At 33.3% G+C, this 27,532-nt stretch overlaps 1 protein-coding gene and 1 long non-coding RNA gene across 2 annotated transcripts; one reads left to right on the top strand and one right to left on the bottom strand.

The window, feature by feature from the left end:
• Positions 1 to 1,271: 1,271 nt before the first annotated feature.
• LOC126823369 (trichoplein keratin filament-binding protein) lies at positions 1,272 to 13,569 on the bottom strand. The gene is made up of 13 exons (XM_050552169.2): positions 13,493 to 13,569; positions 11,658 to 11,889; positions 11,142 to 11,250; positions 10,067 to 10,168; positions 7,968 to 8,093; positions 7,320 to 7,493; positions 6,903 to 7,015; positions 6,202 to 6,268; positions 5,630 to 5,802; positions 5,261 to 5,342; positions 4,178 to 4,363; positions 2,931 to 3,074; positions 1,272 to 2,707 (listed from the first exon to the last, which is right to left on the bottom strand). Exons 2-13 carry the CDS (start codon positions 11,846 to 11,848, stop codon positions 2,678 to 2,680), a joined length of 1,497 nt encoding a protein of 498 aa, XP_050408126.1. The 5' UTR covers positions 11,849 to 11,889; positions 13,493 to 13,569; the 3' UTR covers positions 1,272 to 2,677.
• Positions 13,570 to 13,854: 285 nt separating this feature from the next.
• LOC126823392 (uncharacterized) lies at positions 13,855 to 27,249 on the top strand. Its single transcript, XR_007681138.2, has 6 exons — positions 13,855 to 14,272; positions 16,863 to 16,918; positions 17,994 to 18,115; positions 20,346 to 20,490; positions 21,004 to 21,081; positions 21,756 to 27,249. It is a non-coding gene; the product is annotated as an uncharacterized LOC126823392 (long non-coding RNA).
• Positions 27,250 to 27,532: the final 283 nt, after the last annotated feature.

Here is a 27,532-nt window from a genome sequence, read left to right as displayed (position 1 = left end):
AGGCCCAACCGTTTTAAGAAACAGATATAAAAAGAACATGACATTGAAGAATTAAAGGTATTTCAAAGTTTTCCTCTTGCAAAGATTACATCAGTTGGTCGAAGTTTTCACATGGTATTTATGCAACATATCGGCAAGCAATTGCAACATAACAGGAATAGCCTATACACACAAAAAATCAGTGGCGTATGAATGATCTGCTAAGAAGGTCTGGACGGGATCAATGTTAAATTACTTATAATTGATTATAAGTAGAACTTGTCTGACTGTCAAACATTGTTTTGTATCTTTATTGTTTTACATTTTCAACCAAATTTGAATGCAAAGTTGCTTGCTTGTCTTCAGTGTTTCTAGTGCTATGTGTGTAAAATGGTCTTCCTGCAATTTATATGTCAATATATTTATACACTATGGAAACATGAAAGTGGGTGTCATTATATATAATACTTGGAAAACAATTACAGTTTATTGTTAAATATTCAGCATTACCGTAAACAACCTTCATCATATTATACATATTCGTAATAATTTTACATTAATTTACTTATGTCTCCTTTATGGTAATAAGAGGCATGGCTATGATTAGTCCTCGTCACTCATTAACAAATTGTAGTTGTAATCCATAGAATTGTGTCCAGTTTAATCACTAAATGCCATCGAAATAATACAACATATTCCAAGCTGTGTCTATCTTGGGACAAAATGGTTTTAACCAAACACAGCAACTATGCCAGACTGCTAAGAAAACTGAAAATCATGAAGTGTATGCCTAATTAATTTGAAACTGGAAGGAAGTAAGGATCCAATTTTAATTTGATTGCTTTTTATGTCTGGTAGGATGTGAATAAAGGTAGCTAACAAATATTATATAAGTTAAATGTCTGCTAAACAGAACAGTTCTATGGCAAGCAATTACTGTATTTTAATCAGAGCTGTATTTGTTCAATGATTCTCTTTTCTTTTGCGATTTTATTCCATTATTCCATAGTTCAAAGCGGACTGCCCTGGCAAAAAGTATGTGTTATGTTATATGGTATTTTAGGTAATCATTAAATTATGTAACGTAACACTAGTAACATAAATGTAATTGCCAAGTGCGAAGAGAAAAATAATGTTTATTTTCTAATATTAATCAGACTTCTTAACATAAAAATTTGGAATGTTACTTAAGTTTGTCCTGATTTTTGTATTTTCATCATCTAGTAAAGTTGTTAATTAAAATTTATCATTAATTTTATAGTTCAAAGAATAAAATAAAACAACAAAAGGTAAATAATTTGAGCTGTTTATGAACTAGTCTATGAGTAAAGAGGATTCTCAGATGCACAATTATGAAAATATGTACTTGATTTACAAAACAAAATATGAATAAACAATCTAATTAAAATACAAATCTATATTTCATTTGGTTTTTTTTATACTTTTGATGGCCTACACTACATGAAGATCTGACAAGTTGTACTGGAAGGTCGCGTCAGGGGTCATAAGAGTGGCTTTTGACCCTATGATGTCAGATATTGATTAATCAATCAGTGTTGATGTTTCTAGTGGTTTACCCACAGTTCCAGGGATGGCACGCCAAGAAGATGGTTTCATTGGCTAATCCCTCACGCCATCCAAACGCCTGTTATATAACAACTCTTCCAGATCCTAGTGTAGTACAGACAAATAAAACGAAATTTTGAACTATAAAAACAAAATGAAATAGGATCTGTGTTTTAATCAGATTGATGAATAAATAAATAATTACTAATACATACAAGAATATATACAATAAAAAAAGATATACACAAACCAATTGGTTGCTAGTTTTGTGTATGTGGCATTAAACTAAGGGTGATGAAATCAACCATTTCTTTCATGAAATATTCAAAATCCACTAGGTTCTAGCTATAACTTTGTATTAAATAAGTAACTTAAAACTAAAGAGCATTATCACTAACCATGACAAAATGAAATTTATTAGAAATAATGAAAAACAATATTTATGAGATCAAGTCTTCATTACCCCAGCTTGCTTGATAAATGTTTTTCAATACATTAACTATGAAGAAAGTAAAGATTATTATAATTTAAATTATTTTAAATTTGTTCTCAAGTTAGCTCAGATATCACAGTACATCTATAGTAAATGGACGGACAATCTGGACGGACAATCTTCAACGTGGGAAATAGATCATTTTTTCTTGTGGGTGTGGACTTAACCGCATAACGATTAATAAGAACATTTGATTATGATATACATTGTGCACACATAGCAATTATTACTAAACAAGTGAAATCACAAATTCAATGAAAATAATTTAAATGTGCGTATCACCATTTTAAATAGGCAAATATAAAAATCTGTCCATGGCAGGAGTATACTCCCTTGGTCATTGTATGTCACATCTATATTATTAGTACAATAATATTTAAAAAATTTACAAGGTAAATACTAATAAACATAAGAAATGCAAGGCCAACAAGTATTGAAATATTACAGTCTAACTAAACATAAGACATTTTAACATACCAGTGTTTTGTAAGCAAATCTATTTTACAATAAAGTTTATCTTGAAGCAAAGTCTGGCTTCCCTGACTGTTTATTTTTCACATCTAAATGTAATATGTACAGTGGAAATGTTTAAATTTTTAAAATATCACAAATAATGAATTATTTCCATTCGTCTTCATATCACATCCAGGCTTGTTTTCTTCCGTATCCCTGAAATATATCAATTATTTTTTAGTATTAGTCACATTTTTTTTTCTTGTCAGAGGTTATCACAGGTTTAACAAATGCTAAAATTTCCCTTAAGTTGCAGTTATCCTAAGTGACAGTTGTTTGTGAGGTAATCGTCCTGCTGTGACAGTGTTTTTTAAAATAATATTGATAAAGTCATGTATTTTTAAAACTCAATTTAAGACATCAACAAATGTTGACATACCCGATCTGTGTGACCTTTCATTCTCATTCTTTCTGTTTCTTCCCGTAAAATATCTTCATAGTTTTTCTCTTCTTCTTTCTCCCGCTGTAATTCTATTTCTTGTTCCTTCTGTGATAAGAGTTCCTGCTCTCTTCGTTCTGTCGCCTACAGTAAAATATCATTATTATAAAAAGAGAGAGAGAAAGAGAGAAATGGGGTTTAATGTCCATTTGAGACAAACTAGGTCATTTTGGGACTAACAAATAGTTCAATTTAAGTTCAATAATTCACTTGCGTGTCTGGGTCTTTAGCACTGGGAGGAAACCAGAGGACATGGAGAAAACCCACGAGGTTGGACAGGCGACCCTACTCCTTGTTACATACAACCGTGGAATCGAAACCATGCCAGTTGACTTGATGACATGCTAACCATTCGGCCATCAACCCCCCACCCCCCCACAGACATTGCAAGCAATAAACAACAAATGTACATATCAAATCAAGTAAATGGATCCGGGGCCCAGCAATAAGTGTTCACAGTGCTTGCAAGCAATAAGTGTTCACAGTGCAAAGCAAGCATTAACCCTTAAGCTGCTGAATTGTTGACGTCATATGACATCAACTGAATTGTTTTGGGAATACATGCATGACGTTGGGTGCCTCTACTAAAACTGATAGAGCTGCTAGAATCTGCAAATCAGATTTTTAGCACTGACACCGTAAAAAATCTGAGTCAACAACTGTGATCAAATTTTCACAGAGTTCACTATCTTCATCGTTAAATAATACGTCCAACACTTCCTAGGCAGTTAGTCGTGACATAACGTCAGGTTTTTTTTTTTTTGGTTTTTTTTTGGACATGTATCATCACATATGTCCCCCAAACTTAGCGAAAAAATGTAAACAAAGCAACAAGAATGACAGCAGACAGCGCTTCTTTCGTTTAGTAAAACGCCACCTATCGAACATGGGAGTTAACTCTATTAAAACACCCGGAAATAAATACAATCTGTAATCCCGGGTGCCGTATATGGAGGGCTCATGCCGATCTCGGAATAATCCAGGTACTGCAGGACAAGGGTTAGATGTTCACATTGCTTGCAAGCATATCAAATAAAGTAAATGGATCTAAAGCCCAGCAATAAGTGTTCACAGTGCTGTAGAGTCCCACACCCGTAATTATAATGGCTTCACTCTAAATGAGTGCCATAATTCGCTAAGAATTAAATTAACCATTCAGTCAACCAGATAGTAACATAAATATCTACCTGTTCTCTCAAATCTAGTTTTAAAATATTCTTTAAATCAACAGCAGCCTCTTCTTCACGTCGTGTAAGCTGATTGGCCAACTCTATTTCGCGTACTAATAGTTCCCGTTGTTCTATTGATTCTTCTTGTTGTTTACGTAAAGCTTCTAATTTATCTAGAATCTGATCCTGTCGCACAGCCAACACCTGCAATACAATCAGTTTAAACTCATTATATGTCCACTGCTAAAACAGAAATTAGTCTGGCATGCCATACATGTTTTCCATTTCACACACCAAAAACTAATTTTGACCATTCATTTGAAAGCAACAGACCAGTAAATGCATTTCTAATTATTCCTAATAAATTATTTACTAATTGTCTGAAATTAATTTGTATTTGAATAATATACGTATCATTGTTGACCTAGCAGAGCTCCCACGGGTCAAACAAATTCGTCAGTTTAATACACCAATAGTTTGTTGGTAAACAATTAGTTTTAATTAGTCTTGAATATTCTACTTGCAATTAAATTTGATCAAGTTACCAAACTATGGTTGTGCCCTTATTCAGTCGAAATTAGAGAGAGACAGAAATGGGGTTTAACGTCCAGGTCATTTCCGGACTAACACATGGTTCAATTTTATTTTAACAATATGCTTGCGGCGCGTAGGGGTCTTTAGCAGTGGGAGGAAACCAGAGGACCCGCAGAAAATCCACAAGGCTGGACAGGCGACCCTATTCCTTGTCACGTACAACCGGGGAATCGAAACCTCGCCAGTTGACTCAACGACAGACCATATGATACAGCTACGGCACGCACGTGCTAACCATTCGGCCATCCAACCCCTTTCAATCGAAATTATTTCATCCCACTTCTACCTCGTTGCCAGTGGCAACCTTTGATAAAACTGTCCTGTTTATTTCCAATACAGGCATAAAAGTATCCGTGTATCAGAAATGAACAGTACGCTTTCCAGAAAAAGTACTGTTCATTTCCGGCAAACGAACACTGTCTTGATCTTCACTGATACACCTCGGAAAGTGTGCTAATAACTACTACATACTTGTACTCATTTCAATAGAAACTATAAATAGCCTACCTCTCCCATTAATCGTTCTCTTGCCTGTTTTTCTCTCTCCCATTCTGCTTCTCGTTTCTGCCAAACCCTTGCAGCTTCCTCTCTACGATTTAAAAAATTAGTCTTATGCAGCATACCATAATCTTAACATCAGTTTTATCAATATTAAAGATAATTTCATGAACAAAAGATTAAAAAACATGCAACATTTGTTGTCTGGTTAATGTGTTGGAAATAAATGAGGGTTTATCTTATACCATGATGGACAATCCATTATCAAAACTTTTAGATCATAGAATGCTATTGTCTAGAATATTGACAAGATAATATGGACAGACAGGGAGAAAACAATATACAGTCAATTGAAAGTAGACGTTTACAAAAACTCACTGATACAACATATCTAATTCAGCTTCTCGTCTTTTTTCTACACGTATTTGATCATCTATAACCTGTTTCATCCACTGAGCATCAGCTCGAGCCTTCTCATGACGTGATGTCTTTAACAATTCTTCTTCTTTCTCTTGTTCAATTAAATCTTCCAATAATTTACGATCTTGCTCCTGAAAATTAGAAAATTAAAATTGCTTTTATTTGCAATCACTTTCATATGGATCCTGGGTAACCAATATTCAAAGATAGTCACATAACCAGATCTAAGACTTCGTACAGTTCTTGCTTGATTAATAAACACATATGACATGCTTTCAAATGAAGCTTAACTGAATTTAATACAAATCTTCCAAAAGATGAGGCCAGAGATTAAAGCACAGTAGTGGTATAAGAAACCCATAGAATATTTGTTTTCTTCACTGATCACTGTAAAAACAATGTATCACTCTATTAACATCTTTTTTTCGTAACTTACATTGATAATAGTTTTTAATAACTTTACGACAAATAAAATCACCAGTAACAACAAAAGCTTAATAATATTTACAATATAAAACTAGAATACTAACGAGTTCATCTTGTATAACTCTAGATCTTCTCATTAACTGAGTTTTATGTTGACGCAGTAAAACACGTCTGCCAAAAAAAAAAGAAGAAAAGAATTTATTAAAGCTGAAACAATAATAGATAATAAAAAGGGATCAGGACAGGATGGGGCAATATCACAAACTGAGTCAAGACAGTTACTTGGATTACCCAGTCAGTGGTGCAGGAGTAGGGCCCTTCCTGGCAAGGAAAAGTGTCTAGTTGTTCAGATGGTACAAAAAATTGAGTGTCGGTATACACAATCAGCAGCATGTTACGATCTCTGGTAGTTGGCAGTAGCGGAGCTGTCAAGTCAAGGCAAAGTTTTCCATATAGTGAGAAAGAAAGAAATGGGGTTTAACGACAACTCGACACAAGCTAGGTCATTTCAAGACTAACATGGTTAAATTTTTTTTCATTAATTCTCCTGTGCACAGGGGTCTTTAGCAGTGGGAGAAAACTGAAAAACCTGGAGAAAACATTAGAGGTTGGCGGGACGACCCTAATCCTTGTCACGTACAAGCAGGGAATCAAAACCACCAATTGGCCACCCAATTCCCCTTTCTTTATAGAATACAGGGATAAAGTTCCGTTTTCAAGAATAAAAGGACTTGAAACACAATCTATCTGAGGATAAAACATATGCCGAAAGATTTTACGGAACTGTCTTGCAGTAAAAACTAACCCAAAATCTTGTTTTTTTCTGTGTTCTTCCTTTAATCTTCTGGATTCTTCTAGCTTTTCTAGATTCCACTGTTCCAATTCTAAATTTTCCTGGTCTTTCTTCAATTGCTCAGTCTAATACAATAGATAATAAATTGTCAAGAACTATTGAATATTCATCTCCAAAGAGTAAAAATATGTTTAAAAAAAATTTATAGTGAACTTAAAGTCTTGGTAGCAAGAGTTGGTTCTGGGGCAAAAATGTGTGCATAATTCTATGAAAATATATTCTTTTTTAATGATGTAATTTAGAGGTTGCAAAATTACCTGATTCATCCAGATTTAAAATTAATTATTAAATGTCATTTTATTCAGTTGTCGTGTGAACGGTTAAAAGACATATAGTAAAGTTAATAGAGAAATGCATTGCACATCATACCTCAGCCTCTCTCTGCTTAAGTTCCACAATCTGATCTTTTAAAACTTTCTGTAAATTTTTCTGATCTTGAAGATGTTTCATTTCTTTCTTTCTTTCTTCCTCCATGGCTTCTTGTCTCTTTCTTTCCATCATTTTCTCATATTCTTCCTTTTCTTTACGAGCTGATAATAATTGCTGGAAAAAACGACTTTAAAGATTATTAGGAATAACCTGTAACTCAATAAGCTGCATATGACTTAATTGATTTAATTTAAGAAAAAAAAACTAAAAGTACATTGATTTAATTTCCAGTCTACAGTTAAAGTCCCAAAATAAGGCAACCAATGATTAAGTAAACCGGTTTCCGCTTAATCCTTCAAGATCAAGATCATACAGAGCTTATCCCATTAATATCAGCGCAGCTTTTTATATCAACCCAATCCAGCACTATATTATGAGCTACATCAAAGTGGTTACATTTGATAGTCAGCTTTTACATAGAACTAACTATCCATAATGGGGGTAAGGGGAGGGGGGAAGGGGTGTAAGGGCAATCTGAATAGGGTGTATGATCATTTTCTTAACCTATTACCGTTGATGGCAAGGGAATCCTTTTATCGCAAAATAAGCAAACAATTTAATAAGAGTTGTAAAAAAGAAACTACCAACCTGCTCATGTTCACTTATTTGATCTGACCACTGATCTATAACATGTTCTTTCAATAAATCAGACTCCACTTTACGTAGATCTGGGTTATTCTGTTTCCAGAATTCATATAACTTTTCTTCAGCAACCTATAAATAAAGTATATTATGTTTAGGCTACACAAAATAAATGTCTTGTTTCTCGGGCAACTGACAGCTGAAACTGTTGGGGGGGAGGACGGTTTATTTTTTTTTTTATCTCATTTCTGGCTAGAGGATGGTGCAAAATAAAATTTGCCTATTGTTGAAAATTGTTGGGGCGGGAGGGCGGCCTTGTATTTTTTTTTTTTTTTTAATAAGAAAGTCATTACTTGTCTACGGTTTTGCTTTCAGTTATATATTATACATACTTAGAACATAAACCCAAAAATCAAGTCTACTCAAACACTGAACACTGACTGAAAGGAAAATAATTTTCCATATTTAATTCACGTAATGTAGCTTACTAATGGTAATAGTGACAACCATAATTGAAATTAGTTTAAAATAAAATTCCGTACGACTATTAATAGCCGTCCATAATAACGACAATATTTTAAAGAGTAAGCCTCTGTCAGCATTTGTATCATCATCATCACGGTAAACGACACTTTGATCTAAATCTAGTATCGCTGGTTTATAATGATTGACCTAATTCCAACCAATGTCACGTGTCATCGGGATATGACTGTTTCTCAGGTTATTCGGTGTGTTTCTCAGGATATTCGGTGTTCTATCTGGGGTTTATATCGAATGACTATTTAAATTTAACTAACAACTCGTCAGTAAAACCATCAAATGTGTAATCCAATTATTATTTTCCGGATTATCAAAACTACCGTTAAATGTGCTAATGACCCAGATTCTGACTAAGGTATGGTGACTATCATTGTATCGTATTCGTAGCCACAAGTTATAATAATTAACCTGTTCTACGATTGATTGTTTTATAAGTAGGATTTTTTTAAACATGGACCGACTGAAGCCGGCAATAATGAGCCGATTAAGATCGAATGATTGAAATACATTGCATTGTTGTCAATGACTTTCGGTGTTTAACACGATACAAATTCTAGTTCACAAGGGGAGGTAATTGAAATCACGTGATACAAAAATGAAGGTTCTTTCGATATCAATAAAAAAGACCCGTAAATGAGCGTTTACATCTGAATCAGTTTAATACATTTGAATGGATATTCACGTATGGGGCATGTAGATACATGCGGCATATTTTTTTTATGACTTGCTTATCGATGTTCGGGCGGGCGTTACATATTTTTTTTTTTTCATCAAGACTAATAAATAGGCCGCACGCGCAAACAATTTTGCGTGCGGGCGGTGCCCGAGAAACAACTTATTTTATTTGTGTTGCCTTATATAGCATGTTAGACTGTATACAATTCATATACTTTGTTTCATTTGGTTTTATTTTGTTTTTCAGTTCTTACTTTATCAAACCACAGTAAGGACTTATCTTGGTCACAGTGGTGGGATTGACCCCGGAATTGGTTGAAATTATTTTTGATTTGGTATTACAGACAGATTACAAACTACTATAAGGACTGTACCTTTAACACAGTGGTGGGATTTACCCCAGAATTGATTGAAATTATTGTTGATTTTGTATTACAAACAGATTACAAACCACTGTAAGGACTGTACCTTTAACACAGAGGTGGGATTTACTCCAGAATTGGTTGAAATTATTTTTGATTTTGTATTACAGATAGATTATAAACTGTTATTGCAAGTCAATGCTGAGGAAAATCGTCTCTTTTCATTGCCTTGTATCAGTGAGTCATGTCAATAAATGATGCATGGAATAGGGTTCAATATAGCAACATGTTGCAAACACACTATAACTATAACTTACCTGTTTAGGGTTAAAATATCTGATTGCCATTTGAAGGATTTTTTATCCATGCAAACTAGAGTATTGTGAAAGTTGAATCTCGAAAATGAATATCAGTTCATAAATAGTTTAAAGTTGAATTTCGAAAATGAATATCAGTTCATAAATGGTTTAGTTATTACAATGATATGGTCGTTAAAAAAGAAGGAATTCTGATTCAGATCATTCTTACTTGTTTTCTTTTTTCTTCACGAGCACTCTTCAATCCTCCTACTTTATCTTTCATATCTTCTAGTCTGGTAAAATTACCAACAGACAGTCCTTGTAGTTCAGCCTAATAAAATACATCCATGTGTAAAGTCATGAAAAACATAACATTTCACTAACACAAAGTCATTTATTATTTATTCCTTTCGGTATAGAAAGTAGTACCAGTTGATAAACCACACCCTCCAATGATTAAGTTAATGTTTTTAATGGACGCCATTCGGGGCAGAGATCTATTCTCAAAGTATATAAACTATACACATACTTATGGAAAACAGCTACTGTTTTCCCTAACTATGTGTAATAGTTTATTTATCTACCCAGTTACTAAATGCCACTTAAAGAATATTCTCAAAGTAGATAGTTCTCTATACAGAATGAAAATCCTGCAGGGCAAGTTTAAAAAATAACGCTATAAACTCTGTCCCAAGCTTCAATGGTGAAAACTCAGTATCTGAAAAGTTTGAAACTAATATAAATGTACACTGAGATTTTTAAAAATATTATCAAGGACAATTGACTTGTACCGCATTCACAAGATTTCATAAATTGGAAAGTAAACCGCTGGTTAACTCTGAATTTCCATAGAGGTCTTCCTTATGATCGACCTGTATCCATTATCTCAGTTGGAGCAGAACAGTAGGACGTTAAACCCCATTTTATTTCCTTATGACTGATAATTGTCTTTTTTTTGGGGAGGGGGGGGAGCTCTATGAAATACATTTAACGTCCTACTTTTCAGCATCGGCTGCCTAATGAAGACGGGCATACATAATGCTGTGTGATATGAGTGAAATTTTGCCAAGACAGCTGCACTATGGCTTACTCTTATTTTGAATTCAAACTGTCAAGGGTCCTTTCACATGCATGCCAATGTGTACATGGGACCTTGGTTTTTCATCCAATCCAAGCGACTAGACACTGTTTCTTCCCATGCCCTCTATTCTGTACCACCAGACCAGGGCAAACCTTCCCGAAAAATCTTCGAGGAACTTTCTCTGCCAATACTGGAAGCTTTTGTTTCTTTCTCTAATAGTTACCTTATAAACTTTTGTTTCTTTCTCTAATAAATCAGCTAATAGCAATCTTCTCCGTCTTAAATTAAGAGATTTTGTCTCTTTTTCTACATTTGATTTGTAAGCTTCCATGCTGAAAAAAAAAAAAAAATCTTCAGTATGGTAATTCAACATTGGATTTTATTGGAAATAAAAAACTTGCACAATTGAGTTAATTATAAGTTACTGGTATCGTCAAGGAAACAACCATCAATAAGAAAGATTCTTAAGACACATATTAACCAGAAATGTTCTTACTCTTGAGAGGTTTCCATTCAAATAGCCTAATCTATCCAATCAAACGAATATAAAATGGAATTTGTTTTTATGGGAAAAACTTTGAATCATAATAAGTAACAAAAGACATAAAAAAATTGAGTGCTTTAATTCAATTTCAATTGAATAACATATTTACTTTATCGAACTGAAGCAATGACTGTAAATTTCCCATCACAACCATTGGTGCTATTAAAGTTGAGTGTTTATTTTAGTGAATTTTACCTATTTTGAAATGACCTGTCTGATGTCCATGTTTCCTGTTTTGAGGCATTCACATTATTCTTACTGAAATAATCCGCAGTATCAGTCCATTTTTGTCTGAAATCTTCTTCATGGTTCCGTCGCTGTAAAATTGCCTTCTCATAAATATTTTTACGTGTGGTCCAATAACAGGGCATCGTTGGTAACGCCATACTCCAATGGGTGGACTAACAATATTACATAAAAATAAAACCTGCAAAAGTTTTAGAGGTCAGCAATATTAATAAAATTTGATTGACTCTAAATAAATTTACTATTTCTATTGCCCTTAATTATTTTTACTTCAGACATACTTTAGTTACTTAAAGGAGCTAAATCGCTAATATTTTGGACCTAGAAATTGACACAAATGGGTCACAACGCTTATAATAATGTAATATGAATGTATATAAACTGATTTACATTCAATCATTTCTGTTTTTACTCTAATTTCAAATCAGTTATGTTCAGCAAAATGCGCCAGAAATCTCAATTGAATGGCAATCTCTAGCGTCTGGTTATTCCAGACTTGTGGGATATGTCTAGCCTCGTCTTCGAGTCACTTGTTACAAATGGTGCTGAAACACATTCTGGTACACGATTCGTGTACCAATGGTAAAATGTTTATCTTGTCTTAAAAATTGGATATCACTCAGAAGCCCATCTTTTCCCTGTAAGATCACAACATTAATGTTGATTTAAATTGACAAATAATTCGTGTTTTCAATGTCGAAGACTGGATGATATTGAGTTAAAGATTTAGCTACTTTCAAGGAGCTAAATCACTAATATTTGGGACCTAGAAATTGACATAAATGGGTCGCAACACATATAATAATATAATATGAATGTATATAAACTGATATACATTCAATTGTTTCCGTTTTGACTCTAATTTCAAATCAGTTATGTTCAGCGAAATACGCTAGAAGTCTGATCAATCGATAGCAAACTCTAGCGTCTGGTCATTCTAGTCTACACAGATAGTAAGCTTATTTATTACGCATGCTCTCCAGATAAGAATATGGCGTGACCGTTTGCCATGACTTGTGGAATATGTCTAGCCTTGTTCTTCAAGTCCCTTGTTACAAATAGGGCTGAAACACATTATGGTATAGGATTCGTATAGGATTCGTGTACCAATGGTAAAATGTTTATTTTGTCTTTAAAATATTGGATATCAGAAGCCCATCTTTTCCCGGTAAGATCACAACATCAATGTTGATTTAAATTGACAAATAATTTGTGTTTTTAATGTCGAAGACTTTGGATGGTGTTTGGCATGACAATAATTAAACTTTGGGACAGCAGGGGCTAAATACCACGCTTCAAAATACCACGCTCGCCTTACTGCTTCTATAGAAACGAAACGTGGTACGCTGCTTTGGTACCACTTACTATTTAATTATAGGGATTTTACATTATTAACTCACAGCGCATAGATAGGCTTACAGTTAATTAATTAATTTAATTAATTAATAAATAATACAGTTCGATCATTTGGAATGAAAATATCGGGACAAATTGAGGGACCAGTAAAAAATTTCAGTTGCTTGACAAATTAACTGACTGCAGTATACTGCAATACAACCAAGTCATTTCCAGTGGACCGTAACATTTTGTAGCAGGACAGGATTCTGTGACATGACTGATCATGATCATGATGATATGAACCGCCAATCATTGGCCTCAGCAGCACATTCACACAACTTTTAGTAAATGTGTGTGCTGTATACAAACGTATAGATCTAGCTACTGTGGTACAGGTAAAAAGTGTGAATTAGTGCAAATAATTAGATAACGAAACAATGACTTACACTCAGTTAAATATTAAATTATTTGTTTCGAATGTCAACAACTTCTATTTCCTGTGGCGGCCAATTTGCACATGCGCACTGGGTATTAAATTTATTTCGTTTCGGTTCCGTAATAGCCTAAATACTAATAGTTTATAATATAGGCCTATTATTCATACATTCCATATCATCCATATTTATTACCAATAACTACACCACGCACTATAAATATTTGTATCACCTTATTAAAGAACTTATTGATATTAGTTTCAAACCTTTTATTCGATTCGTTTGGTTTTTTTTGGAGTGTGAATGCTAAAACTTCGTTCAACCAGACTTACGTTAGGATTCAGACTAGTAACTCCCCTCCATTTTCTCAAGCCATTCTTTTCTAATAACATTTTTTCGAACATTCCAAAAATCTTAATTTTATAACCACAGAGTGCCCAACATTTTAAACTCATCTATATAAGTGGAGAAACACAAAATTGTTATAGATAGACCAACTACATTCGTTCCGAGATAAGTATTACGGCATTCTTAATTACTAGTCTGAGTCCATTAGCCTACTTGCCAACTGGCTACTTTCTGGAGTAGATATTTCCGCAATCGACTTGAAGGGCCTATTACTAGTACTGTAAACATTTTTTATTTACAGCTATTAGTTTTCAAAGTTTGGCATGTCTGGGAAAACATTTTTCAGCCGAGAATCATCATGCCTTTTTCCTATAATCCCGGAAGACAGAAGAATACCCGCGACTACCTTTTTGGCTGCGGCAGAAATGATTTTACCATTTTTTGGTGAGAATTCATCACAATCACAGATTGTAAAGTCAAAAAAGAAAGATAGTGAAAATCTAATTTACTTTTTAAACTAAGCCTAATTTCTTCAAGTCTGTATTCAGAAGTGTAGTCACACTGATCAGAAGTGAATATTCTCTAGGTCCCTACTCGCTAGTCACTAAGTAGGCTAATATAATATCGGTGCAAGCAAGGCTCGCAATAATATTCAAGTCTCAATCTCAATATCATCCAATGTCTTCGACATTCAAAACACAAATTTTTTGTCAATTTAAATCAACAGTAATGTTGTGATCTTACCGGGAAAAGATGGACTTGAGATATCCAATATTTAAGACGAAATAAACATTTTACCATTGGTACACAAATCGTGTACCTTGTGGAATATTTCTAGCCTTATTCTTCGAGTCCCGAAGAATGAGGCTAGAAATATTCCACAATTCATGTCAGGCAATGATGCATATTCTTATCTGGAGAGCATGCGTAATACATACCTTGCTGTAGACTGGAATAACCAGATGCTAGAGAATGGCCATTCGATTGAAACTTCTGCAATATTTTGCTGAACATAACTGATTTGAAATTAAGAATATAAAAATGGAAATGATTGAATGTAAATCATTTTATATACATTCATATTATATTATATACGTTGCGACCCATTTTGTGTCAATATCTAAGTCTCAAATATAAGCAATTTAGCTCTGTTAACTTTTTTTCCTTCTGCAAATTAAATTCTAGAACATTTTTTTGAAGTATTAGAAAAAATAAATAACGGTGTTCGAAGTATATCTAGATAAAAAATATTTCCTGTTTAGTGTAAATGAGTATATAAAATGAGTAAAAAGCACCATTTTGACAGTTGATTGCTTTGGGAGAGTCTGAAAGAAAATAGTTGAAAATGGGCCTATAAGCACATATTAATGTAATATGAATGAATATACATGTAAAGTGATTTATATTGAATTTTAAATTTTTTTTTTGAATTTATAATCAATTATGTTCGGTGAAATGTGTGAACAGTACAAATTGAAGGCAGTCGTTTACCCCTGCTTAGTCCATGTTTCTTTTGATTATTATTTTGTCATTTGTAAATAAGCCAATAAGGGCAAGGTAAAATGATACCATCTTGTTGCAAACTAGTCTCGACACCAAAAAACAAGGCTGAACCTATTATTTTCCAACACAGAATAGCAGATCTTGCATACAAAAGTCCAAAATAAAGTATATTACTCACAATACACTTTTTCACTGTCAATACCCCTTTAAATTGCACACCCGTGTGTTATCATGTAAACGAAAATTTCACTTTCATCACTTTCTTGCCCAATTGTGGTTACACCTATAGATAAAACAATAAAAGTTGAGGACAGCTATTATCTCCCAATTGATATTCTGATAATCTGATAATTGTTTTAAAACTGACAACGTTTACCCGAACATTATATATCGATATGTAAGGGTTTCATTTACATACCATACACACAATTGTGATGTAATCCATTTAGTAATAAAACACTTTCACCAATTTATAAACGTAAACATTTCAAACGTTCTTGACCTTATGCTTATATCAGTGAGCACTGAGCAAAGTGTTAATTTGAAATAAGCTTAGGTAATTTACATTGGGTAAAATAATAAAATAAGTCAAATTATGGGTGAGGTTATAATCAAATACGAACACTAATGATACATCTGTTACAATAGGAAACAAATTATACAGGAATTTTCACAATAACCAACTCTATTCCTTTGAAAATAGCCTACAATAAAACAAATTTCACACTGAGTAAACATTTTCGATGTCAAACGTTCTTGACCTTATGCTTATATCAGTGAGCACTGAGCAAAGTGTTAATTCGAAATAAGCTTAGGTAATTTACATTGGGTAAAATAATAAAATAAGTCAAATTATGGGTGAGGTTATAATCAAATACGAACACTAATGATACATCTGTTACAATAGGAAACAAATTATACAGGAATTTTCACAATAACCAACTCTATTCCTTTGAAAATAGCCTACAATAAAACAAATTTCACACTGAGTAAACATTTTCGATGTCAAACGTTCTTGACCTTATGCTTATATCAGTGAGCACTGAGCAAAGTGTTAATTTGAAATAAGCTTAGGTAATTTACATTGGGTAAAATAATAAAATAAGTCAAATTATGGGTGAGGTTATAATCAAATATGAACACTAATGATACATCTGTTACAATAGGAAACAAATTATACAGGAATTTTCACAATAACCAACTCTATTCCTTTGAAAATAGCCTACAATAAAACAAATTTCACACTGAGTAAACATTTTCGATGTCAACCATCTTGGAAATAGGGCCTACTCAGTGCTCCCTCTGCACATCCTCAGTCGATGGAGTAAGCAGGACAGTTTTTGGAGCAATACTCTAGTCACTTTATTTACGATCTGTGTACCCGGTGTACACCAATCATTAAATCAAGTAAACCCACATGTTTCACTCAAAATTATAAGTAGAATGGATGCTAAGTAGAAGGAATCCATTTTAAACAGCCTAATGCTAATCACATATATATACAGTCTAATGATTAATCATTTGTTTTTAGATAAATTGGGTACTGGCTTTAGTGTCATCAAAAATGACCTCGCCGGAAATATCCAGGTAAGTCGTTATGTCTCATTTTAGAGTGCTCTGTTATAGTGCTGGAATACTTACTGGTATAAGCTTTTTAAACAAGGAGGTGATGTGCATGCAAATTATTGTGCCATAATAATAATTTATAAGAAAAAGAAACGTGGAGAAATGTGGTTAACTTGACAAAAGCCATATTATTTTAGGACTAGGATGAATTTTTATTTTAATAATTCACTTGCATGTAGGGCCCTTTAGCAGTGGGTCCTGTGTATACATTGCCTTGCATGTAAAAGATCCCTTGGCAGTTGGAATTCGATATAAGAGTTGGCCATACTGCCGTCGCCAGGGCAAAATTTCCCTCATAACACATTGTATGGCATCTGCACGTCTTCCTTAGCCCAGTCGGAGCAGAATAGCAGGACGTTACACCCTATTCCATTTCCTTTAGCAGTGGGGGAAAGGGAGGGGGGGGACCCATGAGGTTGGGCAGAAGGACATGGGGGGGAAAACCCATGAGGTTGGACAGACAACCCTTTACCCTACCCCTTGTCACTTACAAGCTTGAGGTCAAAACCACACCACTTGACTTAATGATAGACCTTATGATCTAAAGCATACGTGTTGGACCATTAGATCACCTGTTGTTAAAGTGTTGCCCTCCAAGCCATAAAGAAACTTGAGGATCCTATGCCTAATCTTGGATTTGATTGTCCTGCAGCAGCGCCATCACTGTACAATATTTCCAGCTGGTTTAATTATTTCCTATTTTGTTCATCTGTAATATGCAGGAAATTTGATTTCTAAGAATATAACAATATTTAAGATTATCTAAATAAATTTTTAATGGTTTTTTTTTACACAAAGACTTAAATTTTTCTGTATGCATTGTGTTTTAAGGTTAAATTCTTTGAAATACCTAATTTTACCGGAAATAAATGATAGGTAAATTCTTCAGTCAATCAATCTTACTGCCAATCTGTCACAAGACTATCCTGTTCCTGGATGGATATTTTGGATCTGACGAATTTCATTATCACAAGTCAGATCAACTTTTTGACCAATGTTTCATGTTGATGTTTAAGATTTTCCTTCTATTTAATAGTCTTTAAAGAAGAAACATGCAATGAATCCAGAATTGTTCACAACCATTGATGCTATGTTAGAAGATGAAGTTGATAAACCAAAGGTTGACTTGGCTAAGGTGGCAGCTCTATGGCTTAAAAGGTATAATGATACAAGTTTTGCATTTAATTACATTACATTAGGTTCAAAATAAGTAATAAATGTCAGATTAGGAGAACCCCCAAAGTATTAGTATTTTCCCTTTTTTGTATGACCATATCTCAGCGTATTATGTCGTCCTTTCAGCAACAATTGTAAACACAATAGAGGCTACAAATTTTAACGGATTGTTTTCAAATTTGCTGTGTAGCATTGTTGTGATGAGATTACGAACCCTATCTAATTCAGCGTTCCACGATTTTCCGCTCCAACAACCTTGTGGATGCGGTGGAGGCTATATATATTATTTTTATACGCCCACATGGAAATGTGGTTCTATATTGCCGTCGCCCCCGTCCGTCCGTCCATCGTCCATCGTCCACAATTTCTTGTGAACACTCTACAGACTACATTTATCATCTGATTATTTTGAAATTGATATATGTTGTTTGCATTAGTGAGATGAAGAAGCCTATTTAATTTCTTCTGGAGTTATGGCCCTTGTTTCACTTTGTTGCACCTCGTGAACGCTCTAATGACAAAAGTTATTATCCAATCATTATGAAATTTATATGTATGGTTTAAAGGAGCTAAATCGCTAACATTTGGGACCTAGAAATTGACAAAAGTGGGTCGCAACGCATATAATACTGTAATATGAATGTATATAAACTGATTTACATTCAGTGGTTTCGGTTTTTACTCCAATTTCAAATCAGTTATGTTCGGCGAAATAAGCCAGCAGTCTCAAGCGAGTGCAAATTTCTAGTGTCTGGTTATTCCAGATTTGGTGCAATGTGTCTAGCCTCGTCCCTCGAGTCTCTTGATACAACTGGGGCTGAAGCACATTATGGTACACGATTCGTGTACCAATGGTAAAATGTTTATTTTGTCTTAAATATTGGATATCAAAAGCCCATCTTTTTCCGGTAAGATGACAACATGAATGTTGATTTAATTTGACAAATAATTTGTGTTTTCAATGTTGAAGATTTTGGATGATATTGAGTTAGAGACTTAGCTACTTTAAATTAGTAAAATGAACAAGCCTATTGAGTTTCAGCAAATTCCGTTAATTACATCTAGAGTTATGGCCCTTGTTTCACTTTGTTAAATCTTGTGAACGCTCGAACGACAAAAGTTATCGCCCAATCTGTATGAAATTCATATGCATCGTTTTAATTAGTGAAATGAAGAAGCCTATGGAATGTAAGCAATTTCCGTCAATTACTTCTAGATTTATGGCCCTTGTTTTACTTTGTTGAACCTTGTGAACGTTCGAACGACAGAAGTTGTCATCCGATCTGTATGGAATTTATATGCATTATTTGAATTAGTGAAACGGAAAAGCCTGTCGAATTTCAACAATTGCTGTTGATTACTTCCAGTGTTATGGCCCTTATTTTAGTTTTTAGAACCTGGTGAACCCTCAAACGACGAAAATTATAATGTCATCTGTATGAAATTGTCTATTAAATGCCTCTAATTACCTACAAAAGAATAAATATGTGACAACCCTTGTAGACCGCTCGGTCGATTTAGCTGCTGTGGGCGTATGTTTTGTTGCCTGGCAACCTATCTTTAATGGATCTTTTTCAAATTAGGTGAAAGCATCGGGGTCATGAGAGGACCTGGTTGATTATCAACCGTTCACAACCTTTCATACCTTAGTTACACCCCTCTGCCGAAAACCTTAGGAACACTATAGTGGCTACAGTTTTAAGCGGATTTGTTTCAAAGACGGTGTGAAACATTTGAGTCATGAGAGGATGAACCTTCTCGGTAGTCTGCATTCCACGACTTGCCATTCTGGAGTAATGTTCCCTATTTTTGAAAGCCTTGTGAATCCAACAGTCTTTTTCAAATTTGTTTGGAGGGGAGGACAAACTCTATCGATAATCATTATTCGGTAATCAGTAATTATTATTATAATTTATGCACATCTACATGTCATTAGCTCAGATTGAGCAGAAAAGTCAAACGTAATACCTTATTGGATTTCATTTCACAGATCACTCATGTATGTTGGATTGTGCAAGCCTGTTTTTTTTTTAAGAGTACCCTATTTTAATATTAGATAATTATTTGCATATTAACCAATGGCAACAGCTGACCTTGTCTTTTAAACCCACTTTGTCAACGATAAACTGTCAAATCTGGGTTGCTTCTTTATTAATGATAAATTTTGATTCTGTAGTACACTTACTTGTATTCTTCATCTTTTTTTAAATAGAGGATTGGATTTTGTTTGCACCTATCTTGAGTTATTCTACAAGAATAGAGATGATGGTTTAGAATCAACGCAGCCTTATTTATCTGAAGCTTATGCTAGAATATTAAAACAATATCATGGTTTTATTTTAAAAAAACTTTTTGCTGTAAGTAGCCTACACAATAAAAGCAAAATATCACAATTTTAATATTGTTTCAAAGAACATGACCTGGTCTCATTTTGAATTTTTGTATTACATTGACCCTTTAGCACATATTGACTACACCAGTTCCTTGAAGAAAAATGTAGAAAAGTGGTATTCATATCAGTATATATCCTATTCCGTCAGAAATTATGTTCCTTGGATTACCTCAAACTGCCCAATATATGTGAATAGCTGTGTGTATTATAGGACCATTTACTAGTACTTGGGGGTGCCACAGCTGTCACGTCGATCAACCAGTTTAGGGCAGTTTGTTCCACTATAAAACAAGTACGACAGTACGTAGACCAGGAACTAGCCATCATATCAGAAATGCATACTTATCCAAGGAACAAACAAGAACAAGAAGAAGATGAGTGGGGACAAGTTCCTGATCTGAAAGTGAATAAAAGAATGATTCTGTACTGATTTTTTTGTCATTTGATATATGTATTTGTTTCTTGTATTTGTTGTCAGGGACTATCAAGAATGGTAGAATATAAAAAAGTTATATTAAAAAACATGAAGGTAGACCCGACAGCTCCAGATGAAGTTGTAAGTTTTATTCAACCAGCTATGTATCTTGTACTATAAATATATTTTTCTGGAATAGTGATACAAATCGTGCCATGTGTTCAGCACAGCAGTGTTTGCTTTACAGTATTTGTCTTCAACAAATCCTGCATACAAAACTATGTTGTATGACTAGAATTAGCTCCCCTACATCGACCATTTTAGTTGAAAGTCCTAAGTATCATCCATTTTCATATATGACGAAATTGAAAATGTTTATTTACTCTATGTGTGGATGAAAGATCAGTCGCTTTTATCAGAGTAGTCAAAACTTTATTTAAATAAAAAACATACTTTTGGTATAGAAAGTAGTACCAGTTGATAAACCACACCCTTGAATAATTAAGTAAATATTTTTAATGGAAGCCATTCAGAGCAGAGATCTATTCTCAAAGTAGATAGTTCTCTGTGTATGTATATAGTATTTTGTCAAGCTATTGAGTAGAAATAGGACTCAAACAGCAGATTTGATGCAAGACTTATATGAGATGTAGAAAATACAGTACTGTGCAGAGATTACAGAGATAAGCTATTTTTTTGTTGTCAAATGAGATTTGAATTTATATTAGCGTAATCTTACTATATATTATTTGTATATGTTCGCCATTTTTCACACACAAATTGAATTAGTAATAGATTTATATGGACATTTTCAGGTTTATGCTGATTTGGAGATATACAACAAGTTACTACGAGAAAATGTTATAGTTTTAGATGAAATGTTGAAGAAATTAAACTTTGATTCAGATAATAAAGTATAAAACCCAGGTCAATATTTTTAATACATGGTAATCTTTTTTTTTTCTTACATGGAGGAATATTTGAAATAGTTGGGATAATATTAATTATGATGTAAAGTAGAGTAAGAGCTATCGATCTGAAACAATCCATTCTTCTTATCATCAAGTTTTATTAAATTGATCAAGTTTTCTGTGTCAATGTGTAGCATCGTCAGATCAACAGCCGTAATGAATCTGTTAAAGACTTATTATTACTTTATTTAGATTACAGATTTATAATTATTTTTATAGGCTTGCGCACGTAATCTGGATTCATATTGTCGTTAATCCATCTGGCATCCATAGTTCGTTCTATAAACTATTTAAAGACTCTCTACAGGTCACAATTCTTGTCCGATTTTGACGAAACTTGAAATATAGGTTTATCCCCAAAAGATCTTGGCTGCTTTCGATATTGGCATGTATCGGATCGAAACTTCATGGATTATGGCCCCTGTTTTTACGAAAAATCACGTTTTTAGCTTGTGGACCCTATAGAGGTCACAATTTTTATCCGATTTTGTTGAAACTTAAAATTTAAGTTTATAACCCAAAGATCTCAGTTCCTTTCGATATTCGCGCATATCGGAAGTAACTTCCTGAATTATGGCCCCTAATTGTATGAAAAATCGCGTTTTTAGCTTGTGGACCCTATAGAGGTCATAATTTTTATTCGATTTAAAAAAACGTATTATTATATCACCGTTGCACCCTATGGAAGGTTGAGTTCAAATTTCGTGGAAATTGGACCAAAATTGCCAGACAAAATGGCCACCGTTTGTACGCGAATAGTGTAAAAATATGGTAAATCAAGGTTGTGGACCCTGTATAGGTCACAATTTTAATTCGATTTTGATGAAACTTGAAATGCATGTTTATAACCTAAAGATCATGGTTCCTTTCGATATTTGTGAATATCGGATAGTAACTTCCAGAATTATGGCCCCTGATTGTACGCAAAATCGCCTTTTATGGTAAATAATGGTTGTGGATCCTGTATAGGTCACAATTTTAATTCGATTTTGATGAAACTTGAAAAGCATGTTTATAACCTAAAGATCATGGTTCCTTTCGATATTTGCGCATATCGGATAGTAACTTCCTGAATTATGGCCCCTGATTGTACACAAAATTACCTTTTTTAGCTTGTATTCCCTCTGGGGGTCACAATTATTATCCGATTATATCACCGTTACACCATAATGAAGGTTGAGTTCGAATTTCCTGAAAATCGGACCAAAATTGCCGGACAAAATGGCTGCCACTTGTACACGATAGTGTAAAAATATGGTATATCAAGGTTGTGGACCCTGTAGAGGTCGCAATTTTAAAATGCATGTTTATAACCTAAAGATCTTGGTTCCTTTCGATATTGTCGCATATCGGATTGTAACTTCCTGAATTATGGCCCCTGATTATACGAAAAATCGCCTTTTTTAGCTTGTGGTCCCTCCGAAGATCACAGTTATTATCTGATTTTAAAAATCGTTTGAATATATCACCGTAACACCATAATAAAGGTTGAGTTCAAATTTCCTGAAAATCACACCAAAACTGACGGACAAAATGGCCACCACTTGTACGCGAAAGGTGTAAAAATATGGTATATCTAGGTTGTGGACCCTGTAGAGGTCACAATTTTAATCCGATTTTGATGAAACTCGAAATGCATGTTTATAATCCAAAGATCTTGGTTCCTTTCGATATTTGCGCATATCAAATTGTAACTTCATGAATTATGGCCCTTGATTGTAGGAAAAATCACTTTCTTTTTAGCTTGTTCTCTATCCATCTCTCGAAAATGTGGGCGTATCCTGCCTGGCAGCCGCTGGTTAAATGTTATTAATAGCCCTAATGAAATCCAGACTTTTTCGATTATTCATGAGATATTTGCTTGTTGTTATGTTGACTTTCACAGCCAGACCGGGCGACTTTGCTCCTGCTGGATGTATCTCTTTGAATTTATTGATATACTGAGACACAACCAAAAACACTTTTATTAGATAAATTTTAAACCCCATGTCTGCACCATAAAATAACAAGATTTATCCTCAATTCGCCTTTTTTTAATTAAATCATTAAATGGGATAGTCAATGAATCCGTTTAAATCTCCGCCATCCAATAATCTAGAGAGTTGATTATAGACTTGTAATGTAAATAAATGTCTAAATAATACATGTAGTTTATATAACATTTAAAGCCAAAATAAAGACCTGCCCCAGACAGCCACTCAGCTCTGACCCTACTTTGGCCCACATGTGACTGGATGTGGCCCAGATCCAGCCAGATGTTGCCACATTTGGGCCATAGTCTGGGCAACACTTGACAACTATTTGCTCACTGTTGATGAAAAAAACTTATTTTTATAACTGGATTTAAGAATATTTTGTCAGTTTGTTAAATGGTTTTAATTGTTTTATTTGATTTTCAAAATGTTTGAAAAAATAATATTATGCCAGATGCTTGCCATGTTTGGGCCAGACATGGCCCACATCCATCTGGCCAAATGCCTCAAAATATCAATCCAATAAATTTCAGCTCAGAATATGACGTCTTTTTACTAACAACACACTGTGTGTCCAGAAAAATGTTATGAACACACAATTCGAAGTAAATTTCATGATCAAAACATTTGAAAAAATAATATTGTGTCAGAAGCTTGCTATGTTTGGACCAGATATGACCCACATCCAACTAGCCAAATGCCTCAAACTATCAACCTCATCACTCTTACATAATGCATTTTTAATATTGTTAGAAGTTTTACCTGTGGTAAGGTAAAATCAAATCCATATATGGAGATTTTTCTTTTGATGATTATTGTTTTTGTAAATTTATTGAAATCTTATGCATCATAAAATTAACATCTTTTATGATCAAGCTCTTAATCATCTTTTATCTTTTTTTAATGCCATTGCCACTTGTTTTGTTTTATCACTCTATGTGCTTTATGATCTGAGAGTGCCAGCAAAATGCCTTAACATACAATACAACTGAAATCTACACCTAATATGCAATGTCATGTGACCTTCATGGTAATGACTTTTTCCTCCAGTTTGTAACACATGTGATCAATTGTCTGTATTTCAACTGTAAATATTTGTGTGTGGAGATTTGATTATAATTAAAGAACAAAATAAAGTGTCACACAACATTTAACAGGATCTTATGGAAAATATCCTTCTGCAAAATAAAAGCTGTGGTGTTCTTTTTTTTTATGCATATATTTTTTATGACAGCATTTTTACAGTTTGTTTCCATGAATGGTTTTACTCAAACTTTGTCCAACTCTTAATTGAAATTAATGCATCTAAACTATTCCCTATTTTAATATTGTGACTATGTGACTTCCTGTAAGCTTTAAAAAGAAGTAAAGCACCAGTAAATCAGAGCATGACTGTTATGTTATGAACAATATAGATTATGCTATCATCATATTAATCATTGAGGATTATTAATTTATTGTTTTGGGGCATGTGATTAAATTCATGTTTTACAGTACCGATATTTTTTACACATAGGATTTCTTACTGATCTTATTTAAAAATCCACGTATTTTATCATTCTGACATCTTATAACTTGGTTCTTCTCATTCTATTATTGTTGTTATTTTCCACTTCTAAATTGTTGTTTTCCTTCAGACATTCTTTCTTACTTCTTACATTCTTTGTTTTAACATTTGCATTTTAAAATCAGAATTTAATGAAATGTAATTATTCTTTATGCATTGATATAATTGGGGCCGATTTATTAAGATTTAATTTTTTGGGGGTAGTTTTTTTATTTACTTTTTTAGTCTGTACTGGTAATTTTGTTTTACATAGTATGATTTGAATAAAGGTATTGATTTTATTTGGTTATTATTATAGCATTATATTGACTGTAACCTAGTTCTATTATTATGGGATAATTATTGTGTGTATTTCATTGCAATTAAAAAGTATCAGACTTTGTATACATCATCTGGTGTATGAATAATATAATTGTTAATTGTGTTTGGAGATACAATTCTCATTTAAAATGCATATCAGAATTTGTAAATTGTTGATTCAAGGTTGTTACTTAAAAAGAATTTTTTAAAAATATTTTGCCAATAATCTGAAAAAGATACAATACAATCATACATAAATACCCCAAGTAAATTTTTGTTTTATGTTGCAAAAATGAAAAAAATAAAATAGGAAGAATTGTAATTATAATAGTCTTTGGATTTATATTACGTGCTAGACTGGATATATTTCTTGAACAAAGGTTTTTTACCCAAAAGATCTATCTACAGGTTTTAATATTTTATTATCATATTGGCTTTAATTTACAACAAATATTTCCATTAACTTAAATCCAGGCTACTTTATTGGAAACTCAACCCAATTCAGAGCAAACTATTTTAATTTTAATTCACCTGTTGAATTGGATTTGACTGATAGGTTTAGTTAGATATGATATACCTAGTAATAGACTAATCTACTCTAACCTTATAAACATAGTGCACTAATGTACAACATCTGGCTAGTTACAGTAAATAGGAAGCAAATTTAATGTTTGATAATTGTTCAAGCCTTTTAATTACTGGTTTCTGGTGTATATAGAATATGTCTCTATTTTTCTAATTTGACCACGTTATGTTTTTATAAATCTATATATATTTAATATAATATATGGTTTCTGTTAATTTATACACAAGCAGGTTTTGGAATATATAGATTATATATATATTTAAAATAATAATGTTAACTATTTTATTATACACAACATTACTTTGTGCAGCATTGTGTTCTTTTGTGTTTATTAACTTTTATGCCAAACTCAACTTATAAATATTGATGCACATTATCTATTTTAAAATCAATGTAGAATTTTTGGACCAGGAACTGATCCCTCAACACTACTCATCGTATTCTTAGGGGTGATCTTTAAGGCTCCGCCAAGTCAAGTTCGATGGACATGAAACCTGGCATGCTTGTTCCTTGGACAATTGTGCATTGTTTGACAGACTATGATTTTTGACTGGACATTACAACCTTATTAACTAAAACATTTTAAGAAAGCAGATTTTTCATTGGCTAAGAGCTGAAATTTGTACTAGAATTTTTACCCTTAGCCAATAATAACCCTGCATTCTTAAAAAATTTAAGTTTAACTCTATTATTGAAAACAAATTTACCAAGCAAAACAATTGGAGGTTTGATATTTTTGTGCATTGTGTAGCATTGTGTAGCAAAAGTAATTGATCAAGATTAGTAAATTATATAAAGAATTGAATTACTGCCTATATATTTATATTATTGTTAACAGTGTTGTGTATTTTAAATGTGTTTTTAAATCTGTGATAAATGAAATAAAACCTATTTTATACTGCTGATAAACAAGGTCTACTTGTATTTTTGTTTTGAAGAAAGAAATGAAATGGGGTTTAACGTATACACTGACTGAACAAATGAATACAGGCATATGCTATACAGTGTGCAATAAGGAAAATTTTGTCTGTACAGCAGCACTATAGCCTACACTTATTTCTATTTCCAACTGTGAAGGGTTCATTTACGTGTACGCTAATGTGGACATGGAATCTTGGTTTTTAAACCCATCCAAATGACTAGACATGGTTCCTTGTCAGGCCCTCCGTCCTACACCACTGACAATGGAAAACCT

Source organism: Patella vulgata, chromosome 6 (assembly GCF_932274485.2).
Source record: "Patella vulgata chromosome 6, xgPatVulg1.2, whole genome shotgun sequence".
Classification (NCBI taxonomy): domain Eukaryota; kingdom Metazoa; phylum Mollusca; class Gastropoda; family Patellidae; genus Patella; species Patella vulgata.
This window is presented reverse-complemented; position numbering and strand designations above follow the sequence as displayed.